Genomic DNA, 18826 nt, shown 5'->3' with positions numbered 1-18826 from the left:
AAGGTCACAGGGTATCAAAAATACTGCTGTGCCATCTGTGTATTAATATTTTAGTTACGTGTTTAAAAAGAGTAGTTCTGTATAAATTGTAGCCTGACTATAGTGATGTAGTTGCTTTTCTGAGGCAAACGAGTGGTGTAGATATTAATCTTAATGAATTTAAAATGTCCAAACTAGTAGGATTTTTCCTGTTTAACTGATACATATTCATGTTTACAGTTGTTCTATAGGGTTACAGATGAGCAGGCTAAAAATGCTGAGCTTTATCTTGTGGGGATGATTTGCTACGCAAGCCGACATTACTGTGCATTTGCCTTTCACACTAAGAGCTGCAAGTGGGTCCTGTTTGATGATGCTAATGTGAAAGAGGTAAACTTTTTCTACACTTAGAACTCCTCTGTTGCCCAACTCTAAATTTGTCTTCATTTCGTAAAGATTACTAAGTCAAGTTTTAATTGACTGCAGTTTTACTGTTCTGTCCTCTGTTTACTGGGTATTTCAGGTTGTGAAGTGTAATGTTTTGTTTAATGAATAACTAGTGAAAGCCCAAAGTATTTGTAGTTTTGTTTACTTTGCTTATGCAACCATTGTTCACTGCTTTTCTACTGCAGCTTGCATAGCAATCTTATGTGCCATAGCTGTAGCTCTGAATGTGCTATGTTTTCAGATTGTACAAGACATGAATGTTGCATATTTCTGGTGTATTTGTATTCTTTCTTTTATTGGATTTAGTGGCTAGTTATTTTTTATATTTGATGCAAATAGGATTTTTTTTCTCAGGTTGGAACAAAATGGAAAGATGTGGTCTCCAAGTGCATTCGATGTCACTTTCAGCCATTGTTGCTATTTTATGCTAACCCAGATGGTACAGCTGTTTCCACAGAAGATGCACCCAAACAGATCATTCATTCTCACTACAAATCGGCAGCAAAAAATGGAGAAGACTTAGGTAATAAAGCTTTGACTAATAGAACTTTAATTGCATCAAATTTGATCAATAACTGGGAACAGGCAATCAGATTTCCTGTTTAAAAACTTGGCATGTATTATTTAACATTAGAACGATCAAATGCTTTGTACCACAGAAAAATATGAATTGAAAGATGTAGATGTAGATGAAGAATTCCTGACTGGAGAAATTCTTTTTAATTATGAACAGGTTAAACTTGATTATTAAAAGTTGAAAATGCAATAAATATTGTGTAAGATGCAATTTTGGCCTAAGCGATGCCTCTTAACCGTTGCTTTTATTATCCTTTTTGGGGTTGTTTAGAACTAATTATATAGGGTGAGAAATTCTATTTAAGAAGGCAGTCTTGGAATTCTTTTTTCTAACTTAAGTGTAACTGGGTGGTCACTGTTTCCTTTTTTTTTTCCTTTGATCCCATAAAAATATTGGAAAATTAAAAGTTCTAAGAAACACTGCATTATAGTTATGGTGCATGTTAAAAATCTTGTTATAGTACTTATGGCTGTCAATTTTGTTGATTCTCTCAAAATTGGAATTAATAAAAGGAAAATTGAGTCTTATCTGTTTACACTATGATGAAGAAAAATTGAAGGACAAATGCCATTACCGTATTTGTGACAAATTGCATTATCATAAGTAAGACATTCCAGAATTCGTTTGCATGCTAAACGTAACCAGTTCAGGTAATTTAAATGCGGTTACCCATAAATTAGTAGGTTTTCATTTCCAAAGATAGATTATATGTTGTTTTTATAGGTTTTGAAAAAACAGCTATTCCAAAATTGGATCACACAAAAGAGAATGGATTTTTAGAGCCTCCAAATCAAAAAGGCAATAAAAAATTTCAGCCTGAAAACTCCAGTTTCAGCAGAGCTCATGTTCAGGCTAGTGGTGGTAGGGGACCAGGTACGTACCTTTTTTTTTTAAAAGAAAATTTGCTGTGCAAGGGTTCAGTTAGAAATGTGTGTGTGGTTTGTTGGGGTTTTTTTTTGTTTTTTTAATTGCAAGGCTTTGTAATTGATCTAAAATAATTTAATATTTCTATTAAACTTTATTTTTATAATTTTGCAATAGGCATGGGTGATTTATCATTTTTTGAAAATTTTTAGTTTACCCAGCTAAGATGTTAGTAGTTAAAGCTAAGATGTAATAAAGCTAATAGTACATTCTTTTTTACCATGACTGTTCAGTTTAATTAAAAATGCTATCATGAGTATTTTTGCAGTTAAGTTAGGGCATCAAGATCAAAAGGACAAGTTCAAGGATATATCCAGAGAATGTGCTCAGAAGGCAGTTGATATGAGAAACGTCCAGTCCTCTGTAAGGAAAGATGCAGACAGGGGACCAAAAAAAGACTCTGGGAGACAAAGAGGTACATTTTTTAAAATCTGGCTTTAGAAACAAGGTTTATAGCAAATTCAGCATAACTGATATTTTTTTGTTTCGCAAGTTAAAAGAAAACCTAACATTAGCTCTTTGCTAAATGCATGCCATTTGAGCTTGTTTAGCCTGTAATGGTATGACAGGAATAAATAGCTATCATAAGCAAAATATTGTCAAACTGGGGAGTTTATTTTAATTGAAAGGAGAAATTCAGAAGAGGTTTCTTTTTATTTTTTTTCATCTTTATTTAAGATCTTATTGGAGAAGACCGCTCTCACATTAAGTCAGGATCGCCTCCTATTGGGAATGGATTTAGACAATATGCTGACCAGCGCATTTATAGTAGCCAGGGAAGAGGACCTTACAAACATGAAAGTATACCACATGAAATCAGACCACCTGCACAGGTACTTGGGTCAAATAAAACAGAAGCTTTTCTTGCTGTGGATAAAGGGATGAACAGATCTAGGATTGACAATACCACTGGCTATGAAACGGATAGCAGCCAAGATTCTAGGGACAGGGGAAGTGTTGTCAGCAGCAGCAGCAGTAGAAGCAAAACCAAAGGTTGGAAGCCTATGCGAGAGACACTAAATGTGGACAGCATTTTCAGCGAGACTGAAAAAAAGCAGCATAGTCCAAGACATAAGGCAAATCAAAGCAATAAAGCTAAACAGGAAAAGGAGCAGAGCTTTAATAAGTGGCCAAAAGAAAATCAAACCCAGAAGAGTTTAATGACCATTTATGAGGATGAAACGAAACAGGAGATGGGGAGTCGAAGCTCTCTGGATTCAGATGGAAAAGGGAATCTGGAGAAAGGAAAAGTATTTACAGAGAGAAAAGTTCATGGTGACAACTGGCAAATGCAAAGGACTGAATCTGGATATGAAAGCAGTGATCATATCAGTAATGGATCTGCCACTCTGGATTCACCTGTCATTGAAGGAACCAACCCAATGGATATCCGAGGTGTTAAAGAACCTGTTTCCTTCAGGTAAACTTTCGGTGCTCATGTGGTATTTCCTGGATTAAGTTCAAGCTTTCTGTTTGAGATTTGCCATCTTTTTATTGGTGACAATAGGTGTAGAAAACTGATGGGCTGAAAGGGGCTTGTGAAGTAGGAAGTGGGAGGTAGTCATAAAAAAGAAATGCAAAACCAAGTAAATTGTTAATTTTTTATAACTACCATGGCTTAGTCCTTCCCTGTTCAAAACTAGTATCAATTCTGTACATGTAAAATTGGGCCAACAGTAGATAATATTTATGGGCTAATCAAATGTGAAAGCAATGGTATACATGGTCTAGAATGAGGGTGGCCAATATATGACACAAATGCAACAAGTGGCATGGGCAGCCTCTGTGTATGGCACTTAGCAGTTCAGGAAGAAGATAGGCAGCAGAGCAGAAGATTTGCTGGAAACGGAAAGCTAAGTGGGAGGTCAAACATGGATTATAGAGTAGGGAGCAGAAGGTAAAGCAGCAGATCAGGCAGAGGAAGAGGATCGGGGTGCAGAGCTAATTTGTTGGCTCCCGCTAGTTAACATTTAATTAACTTAGTATTTTAGATTTATACTTTGCAGTTCAGTGAATAAAGCATTTAAAATCTATACCACAAAGCGTTTAAAATGTAAGTGTATGCATTTGTACATGCAAATGTAGTAAGACGCAGCTTCAGGGGTGTGCAACCCCCAGCTCATGGGTCAGATCTGGCCTACAGTTGTCATTTGGCCTATTGGGCTCCCCCGGTCCAGAAATGTGACAGCAGGGGGAGTGTTGGCATGTTGATTGCTGCTCCTCCGCTGCCAAATATTGGTACCTGTGGGGAGCCTCACGGGTCAGGTAGCATGGCCCTGTGTACTGGCTCGCTCATCTGTCCGTGGGACCAAAAGGTTGAGCACTACTGAACAAGTTTAATAGTGAGATTTAGTTTGAAAATATACTATATGAAACACAGTAAACACAATCAGTTTTCTACATGTTTTACACCTTTCAAACACTTGCATTACATACTATATTTCCAACTGGTTAGATATCTAATTATTTTTCTTTTATTGAGCCTTGAATTCCTTCTCATAAGTGAGGGATGGGCAATTATGTGGACCTCCGGGCCACAAGAGAGTTTGGAGCTGTTGCAGGCTGGATTAGCACTGCCCTTTCCTACATACAGCAACCTGCCAAAACTCCCTATGGGGCTTTGGGCAAGTGGGGAGCAGTGCTTGAGAACAGGACAGGTGAGCAAGGCCAATCCACTTGCTGCATACCCTGTCCTGTGGGTGAGGTGGGGTGTTGCCTGGGTGCTACCTCCAGGGAGCCAGATGGGGCTGAGGAGAGGTGGGGGGTGCGTGTAACAGAATTTGCCTGGGTGGTGTGGTCTGCAGCTGCCCCCATGGCGCTCTGCCTGAGGCCTAGCCCCATCTGGGGTAGCGTATGCCTAGCTCTGGCCAGTGCATAGTTTCTGGTATGGCTGTTCCCCATGCAGCTGCAGCCCAACGAAGCTGTTCCCAGTTCTGCTCTGCTTCCCTCGCCTCCAGCAGGAACCACACAGCTCAAGCTCCTTGTGCTCGGAGCAGTGCAGCAGGGGCAGGAGGAGCAGCAGCTGGAGGTGAAGGAAGTAGAAAAGCCCTGCTGGCTCAGGCCCAAGTCAGCACATGGAACTTCTGGTGTGGCTGCAGCTGGCCAGGTGCTGACCTTGCTTTCCTTGCCTCCAGCAGCTGCCCCTGTGGGAAGATTCAGCCAGGCAGCTCCCACTGGAGTTGGGGGGGAGCAGAGCAGCACTGGGAATGGAGCGTGGTGTGGGCTGCCCCAGTAGGTGGGGCATAGCCTCTTGCAGAGTACTACAGGGGCATAGATTGATTAACAAACAGGCCAGCTGGGCTCCTGCCTCAGTGTGGATGAGACCAGGCTGGTGTGCATGATGTGGTGGGCCATGGCTGCCGGGCACTGCTGCAGTCAGACTAAGCTGTGGTGGGGTGAGGGGCTGCCCCTGGAGCTCAGTCTTTGCCACATGCACCCAGCGGGCAGCGGCTCTGCACCTCTGGTGCCAGGTCCACTGCAGACCTGTGGGTGGGGGCGGCTGCAGCTCCTGTCCCAGGCCTGGGGGACAGCACATCCTGCTCTGGTCGTTGCTGCTGCTGTACTGGCCAGGATAGGAGCCTGCAGCCATGGGGTGGGGCAGGGTTGGAGGCCCGATGAATCGTAATGCATCCCTGCACAGGAGCTGCCGTGAGCTGGATCTGGTCAGTTATGCAGCTAAATCCAGCCTTAGGGCCATGTTTTATCCACCCCTGTCATAAGTTGAGAGAGCCAATACTAGTCCAGGCTCTTTTGCCTCCTGAATATTTTTGTTGGGTGACATTTGTCTGACAGATTATTTGAGGTTGACCAAAACACTAAGTTGGGTATTTTGGCAGTATTTTAATAATAAAAACATTTTTGTTGTGATGTTGTTGGAGGAGGTGGGGCAGGATTTCTATCAAGGGCAGAGACAGATGAAATCGTGTTTTTAAAGTGCGTGTGTTTGGGCCAAAGCAGGAGGCAGGGAACTTGCCTCAGCACAGCTAAATCTGCTTTAACTGTTACCTGCATGCTCTAAATTGCAATACTTTTTTGGTCGGAGCTAAATGTCTGCCTTTTAGCTTCACCTGCAGAAAAGTAGGAGTGGGCTAATGAATCCTTTGCAACAGAACAGCTGACTAGTGATCGTTCTCCTCTGTCCTAGTGTACAGCTAGAGGGAATTTCAGTAAAAAAAAAAAAAAAAAAAATCACATTTTTAATAAGTATTTTTAAAATTATAAAAAAATCCAACAATAAAAAACCCCTTAAAACATTACATTTTAAGTCTGAAGCAAATTGTTGCTGCTTTTGGCTTGCCCTGGGAAAGTTTTTTTATTTTGGGTCAGCCAAAATGCTTCTCCTACCCTCCTGTGTTTTGTAAGACTGCAGACAAATGACAAAACCAGTTTTTATGCATGTCTAGAAATGACTGTTTGGTAAAATGAGAAATTACATATTTAAATATAACATATTTGGTGATTTAGCTGTTTATACTATTTTAAATGCATTTTTCCTTTAATTTTTTTTTTTTTTTTACCAGTCAAACCTGAGTGACAAATTCAGTAGTGTAAGTTTTTCTGAGGTGTGTTGCACACTGAGAAATGTTAATTAAGGTTTAGATAACTTTAGAACACTTCTCACTATATATTTTACAGGCTCATAACTTTAACAAGCCATAAAGGAACTTCATGAGACTTCTTCTCAGGAAGCAGGGGAAGATGACTTTAGAGAAAAGTGTCTTGCACTGCGCTGTTTTAAATGTTTTCTTCTTCCTCCTCCCACAAATGCTTTACCAAGTAATATTACAAAGAAGAGGCAATTTGTACATTCAATATCTGCATAGGAAATGTATTGGACACCTAGTTTCAAACTACTAAATTTCTTTTTCATCAGTGTCATTGCCTAAATAACTCTCAAAGTTTGACCAGAATGTTTAGGACTGCTGTTGAGAAGAAGGTTTTATAATTTTATTTCCCCCCTTGCACTTAACTTAATTTTCTTTTGGCTCAAGTTTTTTTGATTAAAATAAAGTGAAATTCCAAAATTGCTCTGGCTGGGCCACAAACTGTAGCATTCCCTTTCTTTAATAAAAGTCCTTTTTCTTTTCTTTTGTTCTGACATGAGGAGAAAATTTTCAAAGAAACAAGTTGGATCTGGGTTTCTTTCTTTGCCTTTAAAAAAGCTTTCCATTAAATGATGGATATAACCACTTCTGGCCTTCATGAAGAACAAATACCACTGAAAACAAATAAGATATGGTTGATGATTGTGTTTCATAGTCAGCACATCTTTTTCAATTGCTGGTAGCTTTAGGATTCAGCCATCTTCAAAAGGCCAGTGTGTAGTATGGCTTGTCCGAGGACTGTGTGGCTTGAAAGATATGACCTCTTTATCAGTAAATTTTGTAAGGAAAATATTGGCACCCAGATTTATATACATAAAGATAAATTTTTTAAAACTTAGTATGTAAGTGTGCGTAGGCAACTGGTTTTGTATTCATAAGTTAAGTATAAACTGTATTGGCTCATTTGTCTTACAGTGACCTGACTCCAACAGCCAAAAAACCTGAAAACATGTTGCAGTCTACCTCTCAGCAAAACAGGAACTATTTTGATGGTAAGAATTTTAACTTGTATTTGTCTTTCTATGGAGGGCTTCATAAAGAATTTATAGACATGCCAGAATTGTTTAGTTTCATAATTTTACTACAGTGTTAGAAGTTGAAAGGTTCCAAATTTGACTTGACAAAAGCTGGTGTTTAGAAGTAATCTTATTATACTTTATAGGATTGACAATTTGTGTGAAAGTGAACTTTTATCTTCCTCTAACAACTGTTATTAGTGATGACCAATACGTGTATTTAGATTGGCAAAATATACAAGTTCATTTTCTTGATTTGATTTTTTTTTTCCCCCTTGAATTCTTGAAATATTAATCAAGCATGTGTCTACGCTGCACAGTGGAGACTGGTGTAATAGTACCTAAGCTAACCCTAAGTAGCTTGGGTATGGAAAGCAGCATAGTAGTTACACAAAACAGTGTGGTAGGAATGGGGAACTGCTATTCAGTGCGCTTCTAAATGAGCTAGTTTGGAGATCTACAATACACTGGGTTATGTAGCGCAGACATACTGTGAGTCATGTTTTGTTGTAAATTACATTTAATCATTTCGTAATTCAGAGTGTAGTGACCTGGTGTAGTATTTTGGTAACCCACATCTTAGTATGCTAAATTATACAACACTTGCTTCTGTAGCTGGACAACATTTAGAGTAAACAACTTTGTATGCAATTATATACAAGAAAGGATCATTATTGGAAATAGTTCCAATATCCATCTTCAAGTGTCCCCTTTTCAAACATTTTTCTCTCATGCTTATCTGAAGTCTCCCTTTTTTTTTTCTGTTTTCTGGCAATTTACTGTAATGAAAATTTGAAAATTATTTTTAGCAAGGATGAGAACTTGATCAGTTTAGGTTAGTCTTTCTGAAATCTCAACGCAAAGACTTCCTTTTACTAAGTACTCTGTCAGCTCTTCAATAGCTGTATACCTCCTTCAAACAATTTTTCCTTGGAATATAGCCGTATCAGGAAGAAACGTTTGGAAAAGGAAATCGGCTTCCTTGTCCATATTAAAATGTCTCCTGGTTTCCTATAAAGCTGATAAATGCCTCTGAATACTTATATTACAGGAAATAGTATGGGGTCAGCCAAAATCTCAATCTAATGATGGTGGAACAGTCACATTTTCTGTACTTATACAAAATCTATATTGGCTGGGGCCAGTAAATATTTGGTTATTTTATTTTATAGAAACTGTACTATAACTTTCTGTTAAGCTGTGTAGGTTTCATAGTCTTAGAAAATTAGAACTGAAGGCACAGCAGGAGTTCATCTAGTTCAACCCCCTGCCCAAGGTAGGAGCATCCCTTTTCTAAACCATCCTAGAGGAGGTTTTTTGTGGGGTATTTTTTTAGCACTTTGGTTTTTGTTCCTCCCTCCCCACTCTGACAGAGAGGAAAATGCACATTCCCAGTCCCATATGATGACTTGTAAATCCCAGAAGCATGGATTAACCAGACATCCTCCCAATCTACTTTGCAACCTGGAGACTAACACAGTTGGGCATATCACATACCCTGATTAAGGAACTTTTGGTGTCATCCTGTCCCTTCTGTAAACTTGTCCCAGCTTGTTTAATTTACTTTTATAACTAAGCTGTTGTTGTTGTTGAGCTCTGATCCATTCTCCTGTTACTGAGCATGGTCCTCTCCAATTTTTACCCCACTACAAGCTACAGAGTTTTCTCATAGTCCCTGGGCAGTGTGTGTGGGAATCTGCTGGGTTTCCAACTATTGCTTTTCACAGCATATTCCAGGCATTGCTTCTCCTAAATAATCCCTGATCAATGCTTATCCAACATCGTTGTCTTGAAAACCTCCAAGAAAGTACATTCTGTAACTTAGTCTGTTCCACTGCCTTGTTTTTTTAAAAGTGAAATTTTCTCCTGATATCCAGTTTAAACCTACTTTGCTGCAACTTCAAAACATTGATAGATATCCTTCTCTCTGCAGTAGTGGAAAAAAGCTGTTTTCCATCTTTGACAGGCCTTCAGATATTACAAGCCTGCTATCATGTACCTGTCTTAATGGCCCTTATTTTTTGCAGTCTAAAAATGCCTGCCATATTTACTCAATACTAAGATGGTTTACCTCTCATTTAACATGGGTGGTGGGGAAGAAGGCCCTCTTCATAGAATTGTGTGCTGTGGCTTGGCCTCCAGGCCTTTCCTGGGGTTAGGGCCATAGCTGTAGCTGCTGCCCCTCTCCTCCACCCCCCTGCCCCATTTTGTTTGCTCCATGCTGGTGGTGCTCCATACACACTTCAGCCTGGAGCGCTGAGCATGATCCCAGCCCAGCCTGAAGCAGCCCACGTTTGTTATTTTGTATTTGATGCCTAAATGTAGCACCTTACATTTAACCCCAAATTCAAAGTATTTTCCTTGTATTATTCAAAGTCTTTCTGGAATATAGAAGATGAACTCACCTATTTTTTTTGTTTTGTTTTTTTTTTAATGTCACATGAAGTAATTAACAATTGTCTGATGTTATGTGGAATACCAATACTCTGTTTGAGCTATACCATGATACGTTTGTGCTATATTCTTAGTACCATGAAAGGAAGAATTAAAACTGCTCTTTGCTGGCACAAGGAAAAAATTGTGAACTGTATCAAAGGATATCTTCTGCATAAGATGCATATTGGATTACATTAAATACTTGAACTTGTTTAGTTACAGAAACATTGTTAAAAGTACCATCATATAAAGTGTTCAAATACTGTATTTAGAAAATGTCTTAAATTCATTCATTCTAAATAATCCTGAGGTCAGACTGGAAAAATTAATGATATTGATATTCATTTGTTATGGAAGTGTTCAGAAGTTATATATTCCAGATCAAACTGGGTGTCTACATATTTTTTTTAAAAAAAAACCTTTTAAAACAAGGACATATTTTTAGGGTAAATTTCAAGTAAGGAGTGAACTACAGGCTACAGTTGCAAGGTTAATGAGTACATGCCAACCTAGTTTATTCCCCTGTTTTGTCCTTTTTCCCATAAGCATAGTAACAAATGTTAGATGCAGGAAGACCAGTTGTGAGGGTTTTGCTTTGTCCCCAAATCTGTGGCTTTAAAGAAAAGGGGTGTGGGGGGGGTCGCTTTGTCTTTAAAGCCTTTAAATTTACATTGGATTAAATACTTTCAAAAATACAAAAAGGCATCAGTCCATTACTTGGCAGTCTTTAAACTGAATCATTTCAGATTACGTTTACTTTTTTTTTTTTTTTTAAACAGACTAGGGATGTTGGTTGTATTTTGTCATTTTATAGTTAACCTCTTAGGAGTGGGGTTAACAAACCGGAATGTTTAGTTTAAATGTCAGTTGAACTGATGATCAACTACTATCCAACTCCCCTAACAAATGTTGCCATAACAAAGAAATTACATATACATGTTAACTGTATACATTTAGTTGGTCTAGTAAAAGATACCAAATGTACCTGAAGAACCTTAACTGTACATTGACACTTGTACATGATTCAAGCAGAATAAGAGAAAACAATACTTAGTTCATATTTCCTTGTGTGAAATCAAGCAGATCACTTGGCCTCCCCCACATATACGGCTTGATAATGTAGAGGTAACTTTGTTTTTTTTGGAAGTGTCCATCATTAGCTTAATTCTGCTACCACTGAAGACACTGAACTGCATTGAACTCTCAAGTTAATTCCCCCATTGGTTTTATTTAAAAATATTGATTTAATTTCCAGAAAATACTGCCAAGTTGCATAACTCACGGCTTTCTTGTAGTTCTACTTCTGTTCTAAAAACACAACAGGAAATCCATAACTAAACTATATTCATAAAGAGATGAAGTTCCCTTTTTTTTTTTTTGCTTTCTTTTTTTAACTAGAAGTGTGTATTATTTCTTAATTGCAGTATTTTGACATGCTATATAGGAAATATTTTTAAGTTTATTGATTAATTTTAATCTTTATCACAGGAAAGGAAGTTACCTGTTGGATATAGACATATAGGTTTTAGTCTTTTGAAAAAATTTATTCAGATGTTTGTGGGATGTTGTTGGTCTCAGAAAGCATATTGACTGTTGACAGGCTTTTGAAAGAAGGCAAGATTTTTGTTAATTTACTGTTTAAACTTTCTGTGCTCTGCTGATAATTGTGTTGAGGCTTTTGCCGTGCAGCTTGCTAATGTCTTCCATATTTAGGTTTGTGAAGAACCCGGAGCCAAAATTCCCAATAGACTCTCTCTCTGGTTTTAACCATGCATGGCTCTCCATGTCAGCAGAAGAGAAAAATAACACGTCTATTTTTAAATTAGCTGGAATTCTGGAAGCACAAACCTCACACTGTCAGGAACCAGCTTTGATTGAATGCCTCTCTTGGTGACTATTTGCAAACCTCTGCTGCCTTCTTCTGTCTACTTTTTATCACTGCTTTATGGAAGGCTTTTTCACTTCCGTAAAAAAGCTACTGAATTTCTCAGTTTGATTCTGCTATTCATATTAGTAAGGAGTAATTTTATAGAAAATATAACTAGATAATAGACATCTGCCATGCAAGATCTACCAATTATGCAAGATGTTGAAAGCTAAACTAGTTACTGTAAACCTTGCTAACGATTGTTAGTAAATGTGCTAAATTATTTTGAAGTAACACAGACCTTTATTCCTGTATAATAATGAAGGATCTAAACCTGGTATCTTTTAACTAGAAATTATTCCTGTAAGGAAAAATCTGAATTGGACACGGGTTCTACTTTTATATTGATTTTTTTTTTTTTTTTTTTTTTAAAGAGATTCTGTTCAAGATATTTGTAACAGAATTACTTTGTGTGAGTTTCTTATAGAAGTAATTTCTGTCTTTGTATGGAAACTGATTTTGCTATTGCATAACTCTTCTTCCACTCTTTAAGAGGTGCCCCACTTAAGCCCCTAAGTACCTGCTTCTTTTGCCACCATTTTTTTTGTAGCCATTGTATCCACTCAAAGATCAGAGCAGATGTAAGCCCTTTTTATACCGTGTTCCCTTGGGATAAGGTCTCTTAAGCTTCATCCCAAATTTTGTCTGAGGCCCAAATAAGCCCGTCTACCTCTCAAGTTTCTTTCTCAAATCTCACTTAAACTAAGAGGAACCTAAATTAACATGTTAAAGGTAGTAAATCCAGTCTTTTTACATTAACAGGACAAAATATTTTAGGAGCACACCTATTAGTTACTCTTCTGTAGAATTAAGGGGCAATCCATGTCATGAAGGTGACCTGCATGGGTTTCCAACAGTCTGACTTTCATAGATTTCATAGACATTAGGGCTGGAAGGGACCTTGGGAGATCATTGAATCCAGCCCCCTGCCCGAAGGGCAGGAAGTCAGCTGGGGTCATAGGATCCCAGCAAGGTAAGCATCCAATTTACTCTTGAAGGTGTTCAATGTAGGTGCTTGAACCACCTTCGCTGGCAGACTGTTCCAGACCTTGGGGGCTCGGACAGTAAAGAAATTCTTCCTTATGTCCAGCCTGAAACGGTCTTGCAGGAGTTTGTGACTGTTCGACCTCGTCATCCCTTGGGGTGCTCTGGTGAACAAACATTCCCCCAGATCCTGGTGGTCACCCCGATAAACTTATAGGTGGCCATCAGATCACCCCTGAGCCTGCGCTTTTCCAGGCTAAAGAGTCCCATGGTTCTCAGCCTGTCATCGTAAGATCTGTTTTCCTGACCTCTGATCATGCGCGTGGCTCTCCTCTGGACTCTCTCAAGCTTCTCCACATCCTTTTTTGAATTGTGGAGCCCAAAACTGGATGCAGTACTCCAGCTGCGGCCTCACCAAGGCCAAGTACAAGGGGAGAATGACGTCCCGGGATTTGCTCGAGAAGCATCTATGGATGCACGCCAGCATTTTGGTCGCTTTACTAGCCGCAGCATTGCATTGGAGGCTTATGTTCATCTTGTGGTCAATGATGACCCCCAAGTCTCTTTCTTCTGTAGTGCTAACCAGCATAGCACTGCCGAGCCTATAAGGATGCTGCAGGTTTTTCCTCCCAAGGTGGAGAACCTTGCATTTTTCGGTGTTAAACACCATGAGGTTCTCGTCTGCCCATTTGCTGAGCTTGTCCAGGTCAGCCTGGATCACCCGCCTATCTTCTGGCGTGGATGCTTTGCCCCAAAGTTTGGTGTTATCGGCGAACTTGGCCAGTCCACTCCTGACTCCAGCGTCCGCATTGTTAATGAAGATGTTGAACAGGATGGGTCCCAGGACAGAGCCTTGAGGGACCCCACTGGTCACAGGGCACCATGATGAGTGACTGCCATCAATCACAACCCTCTGGGTCCGACTTTAGCCAGGCTAGCTCCACCTTGCTATAGCAGAGCTCATTCCACTCCTATAGACAGGCCCCTTCAACATGTTTGAAGAATGTTTCCATTCCAAACTACATAAAGGCAGCTAAGTGGAGCCCTGTCCAGACTTTTACAAGCTGCTGTGCTTTTGTAGAGGCTTTCAGACCAGATGTTTGATGTAGTAGGGCTGTTGTGCAGTTGTTGTTTTAAATAGGAGCTTTAGTACTTATCCTGAAACAAATAGCTGTTAGTCACTAAAGTCAAATCCACTGGTCAGTCTGAGGGCATTGTTAGTAACCACATTAAAAACTGCTGTTCTTTGAAGTTTCCACAGTGATTTCAGGATCCTCCCTCAATCCTGTGCCCACTACTGAGAGTCCTGCAACTCACTGTCTGTATATTTGAGAATGTTGGTTGTAGCCATGTTGGTCTAAGAACGTAGGCAGACAAGGTTCTTTGGGTAAATGTCATAATATGTAATAGATCAACTAAATAATTGGGGAAAAATGGTTCTTTGTAAGCTTTTGGGGTACAAACACCCTTTTCAGGCAGAGGGAGGGTCTCCAGTTGTATTGTGATCTCGTGGAAGGGATAAAAGCCAGTATGCAGGAATGCAGGTCGGTGAACAGGCAAATGTGTGGCAGTGAGGATATTTTGTGTCTAAAGTGTATATTTGAAGAAGGAATTGGCTAGGATCATTCTGTCCTTGATGTATTTGTGTAGAGGTGTGCGAGGGCACAGGTATGACCCTTAATGGAGTTTGCTGGCCAAGAATCGGATATTGTGTCCACAAGGCATGCATATCAGTAGGGGCAAGTAGGTAGTTAACACATCTCTAAGAATCATGGTTACTGTAAACAATTGTTCTTTATACTTTTCTGGGAGCTGAAATTAATCTTTTGCCTGAATTAACCCACTACATCTAAACTTTATTAGTGTTATATTAGTAGTTTCTAAGTGTTTGATAATTAATAGAATAACTTATAATTTCTGTTGCTTAAATAAGTTCTTCAATGTGTAAACATAGGCAATAGTAAATCTGCTCTTTGTAAAATCCTTTGTTATAGTGTTTGTAATTGGATGAAAAGTAAACATTTCTTGAAAACATGCCTACAGCTCTTTAAAAAGTATTGTAGTTCATGGTCTAATTTTCTCACTGTGATTATATTAATTTGGGAGAGCTGGAAATTGCAGCTGAAAGATTTTTAATGGATTAAAAAAACCCAACAACACACAAATAGACTGTTTTATGAAGAGGAATTGCACTGGAAGTGATTTTTGTTGACCTGTACTCGTTTCTTTAAGAACATAAGAATTGTCATTTGCTGGGTTGGACTGTAGGTCCATCCTGTCTAGTCTCCCGTCACACAGTGGCAGAGAGTGGATGCTGAAAAGGAGAGTGAGTTGGATAAAAGTGTTTTTTTTCGTTTGCTTTTCAACTGTTCCTGTCACTTGCAGTCTCCAGCATTTAAGGTCTTACTTCAGAGCTGTATCTCCTAATTCCCATGCTCAATAGCTACTGATGCCTCTCTTCTCCAAGAATTTGTCCAGTCCCTTTTTGAATCTAGCTAAACTGTCAGCTTCTACAACATCTGGTGATATTGAGTTCCATACTTCAATTTCATGCTGTGTGAGAGAGAACTTCCTTTTGTTAGTATTAAACTTACTACCTACTAGTTTCCTTTTGTGACACCCCGCCCCTAGTTCTTGAATTGTGAAAGAATAAATAGTAAATCTCTATTTAGTTTCTCTGTACCTTCTTGTTTTTTGTGTAAACCCTTATCAAGCCCCTCCCCACCCCCCAAACATCTTTCTAAATTGAATGGGCCAAGCCTCTTTTCTCTCTCCTCATATGGAAGCCTCTCCACACTGCTAAGCATCCTCATTGACCTTCTCTAATTTGTCTGTACCCTTTTTGAGGTGTGAGGACCAAAACTGGACACAGTATTCAAGATGGGCAGGGGATACACCTAATAAAGGGGCATAATGATACTTTCCATGTGCAATTCACTCACTTTTGATAGCTGCTGAGCACTGAGCTGATGTCTTTTAGTGGACTGTCCACAGTGACTTGGATCTTTCCTGTGTGGTAACAGCTAATGTAGAACCCATCATAATGTAGGTATAGTTTGGGTTGTTTTTGCATCACTTATCTACACTGAATTTCATCTGCCATTTAGTTGCAGTTTTGCACAGTCGTGCCAGATCATTCTGTAGTTGTTCAGTCTGCCTTGGTCTTTATGACTGTGCATATTCTTGTGTCATCGGCAAGTTTGGTCACCTTGCTACTCACCCTTTTTCGGATCATTTATGAGTATGTTGAACAGCACTGGTCCCAATGCAGATCTCTAGGGTGTCCCATTCTTTACTTCTTTCTAATCTGAAAACTGACGATTTATCCTCAGTCTTTGCTTCAGATCTTGGAGTCAGTTTCTGATCCACAGGTGGACAGTCCCTGTAATTCCATGAGTACCTAACTTTAATTAAGAATCTCTGATGGGGGAGACCTTGTCAAAGGCTTTTTGGAAGTTCAGATATACTGTGTCAACTGGATCAATCTGATCCACCTGGTTGACAGCCTCACAGAACTTCAGTAGGTTGGTGAGGCACGATTTCCCTCTGAAAAAGCTGTTTTGTCCCCAGCAAGTCATGTTCACCCACATGCTGAACGATTTTTATTATTGCTTCTACCAGTTTTCCAGGAACACAAGTTAAGGTCACTGGTCTGTAGTTCCCTGTAGAGCCTTTTTTAAATATGGGAGTCACACTGGAAACCTTCCAGTTAGGAGGAGTTCAGCAATTTCTGATCTGACTTCTTTCACGACCCTAGGGAAAAATGCCATCAGGTTCTGAATAGAAGAATCAGGTTCTGGTGATTTTGTTACTGTTTAGCTTCTCAGTTTCCTTAATGACCTCATCTATTGAAACCTCAAGTTGGGTCAGCTCCACTGACTTGTTCCCAGAGAGGTGTGGATCTGGTGGCAGAGTTTCCCTAACATCTTCCATAGAGAAGACAGATGCAGAGAATGCATTTAGTTCCTCGCAATAAACCTATCATCTGTTAGCGCCCATTTTACACCCTAATCATCCAAAGGCTCAGCTGACTCCCTGGTAGGCCTTTGGCTTCTAATGTAGCTCTAGTTCTCTCTTAGCGTGTCTTATTTCAGTTTTTCATTTGCCTTCCCAGTGTTTATGCTCTTTTATTTTCCTCATTAGGAGTTGACTTCCACTTTTTAAATAAGCCCTTTTTTCTGCTTATTGCCTCTGTAACTCTACCATTAAGCCATGCTGGCTTTCTTTTGGTCCACTTTCCATTTTTCTTGATCTGCAGTATGCATTTGCTTTGTGCCACCAATATGGTGTTCCTAAGCAGTTCTGACCCTGCCTGCAAATTCCTCCTTTTTCAACCTCTAATTAGAAGCCCCCTTTTAACCTTTAACTAGCTTCCTCATCTTGGTGGTCTGTCTTTCTTGTCTCCCCTCCTACATGGAGGTCAAACCCCATTGCATTATGGTCATTATTGCCAAGTGGCTTAGTAACGAAATTTCCCCTTTGCACCAAATCCTGCACTACTTAAGATTAGGTCTAGAATGACTTTTCTTTTTTGTAGGTTCCAGGGCTAACTGCCCCAGGAAGCAGTCTTGTCTTATCAAGAAATTTGGTCTCTGCTTCCTGGCCTGATGTTAGATTGACCCAGTCTGTTTGTGCATAGTTGAAGTTCTCAATTAGTAGTGCATTTTCTGGTGTTGGAGCCTTTCTCAACTCCCTAAGCATTGCTAGCTCACTGCTGCCATCATCTGTGGGCCAATAGTATATCCTGAGATGATTTTTTTTCTGTTGAAACCCAGAATTTCTAACCACAAAGGTGGTTAGAAAAGAGGTTCTACAGTACCTCTTTTGTCGTTTGCAAAATCTAACCTATCTGATTCCATGCAGTCTTTGTTGTAAAGTGCCACTCCCCAACCACAATCTACTCTATCATTCCTATATAATTTGTATCCTAGTGTTGCAGCATCCCATTGTTTGCTTATTTTTCCCCTCATTCCACCATATTTCAGAGATGCTTATTACATCAATCTTGTTATTTACTGCTAAGCATTCAAGTTCCCCCACCTTCCATACTTCTAACATTAGTATAAAAACGTGTACTACTTGTTGCCTGGTTAGTTACTTCCATGTGACCTTTTACTCATTAAAGGTATTTGCTTATGTTCGTCTTAACCAGTTTCTTATCCCTATTTTTATAGTTTTACTGCTGTAGGGTGCGTCAGTCCAAACTGTGTTGTTCCACATTGGTAGGCTTTCTGGTTTTAGTTTAAAAGCTATTCTGCCCCCTTTTTAATGTTGTTTGCCAGCAGCTTACGACCATTTTGGCTCATGTGGGGACCATCCCTTCTGTTCCAAAAGGTCCTAATTCCTAATAAACCTAGATTCTTTCTCCCTACGCCGTCTCAGCCATGAACTGACACTGGAGCTCTGCCTGGCCCCATGTGTGGCACTGGAAGTACTGCAGAAAATACTACCATAGAGGTCTTTTTTAACACTCAAAGCAGTGAACTGGCTGGTTCTGTAGAAGTTTGTTCTGATAGTGCCAATAAGTTTTAGTGAGCTCTGAGGAAGGTTTGAGGAAGAAACATTTTACTTGATATGAAATAAATTTGCAGGTTTTTTTTGTTTTTTTTGTTTTTTTTTTTTTTTTTTCAGACTTGAGGAAAGACCAGATGAGTACGGAAGTTAATTACAGACCTCATAATAATTTCCCATCAGAACTGCAGGTACACAGTCCTCCAATGAGGTAATTCATTTTAACATCAATTTATTCTGAAACTTATAAAATGACCATATCATGCCTTGTCCACTAAATTGTAGTTATACTTGTTTCTGACATCTTGTGAATATATATTAACACCCAGTGTGTCAAAATGAGGCTGAAAAGCTTGCTTTTTCAAAAGGTGTGGAAAACAGATTCAGGTTTTGAGGCTTGATCAACAGAGAATCAAATGTT

The 18826-nt window shown here is 39.4% G+C and overlaps 1 protein-coding gene across 3 annotated transcripts in view; it reads left to right on the top strand.

Moving 5' to 3' along the window:
• USP53 (ubiquitin specific peptidase 53) overlaps positions 1-18826 on the top strand; it is a 55701-nt gene that overhangs the window by 35233 nt on the left and 1642 nt on the right. For all 3 annotated transcript variants that reach the window (XM_090036637.1, XM_090036635.1, XM_090036636.1), the window contains exons 9-15: positions 220-369; positions 781-949; positions 1727-1876; positions 2196-2342; positions 2606-3347; positions 7447-7523; positions 18526-18616. In XM_090036637.1, the coding sequence (XP_089892763.1) occupies positions 220-369; positions 781-949; positions 1727-1876; positions 2196-2342; positions 2606-3347; positions 7447-7523; positions 18526-18616 (1526 nt within the window). The remainder of the gene's footprint in view (positions 1-219; positions 370-780; positions 950-1726; positions 1877-2195; positions 2343-2605; positions 3348-7446; positions 7524-18525; positions 18617-18826) is intronic.

The sequence above is a fragment of the Crocodylus siamensis genome, chromosome 2, assembly GCF_052110815.1.
Source record: "Crocodylus siamensis isolate JL-2025a chromosome 2, ASM5211081v1, whole genome shotgun sequence".
In the NCBI taxonomy this organism is placed as follows: domain Eukaryota; kingdom Metazoa; phylum Chordata; order Crocodylia; family Crocodylidae; genus Crocodylus; species Crocodylus siamensis.
This window is presented reverse-complemented; position numbering and strand designations above follow the sequence as displayed.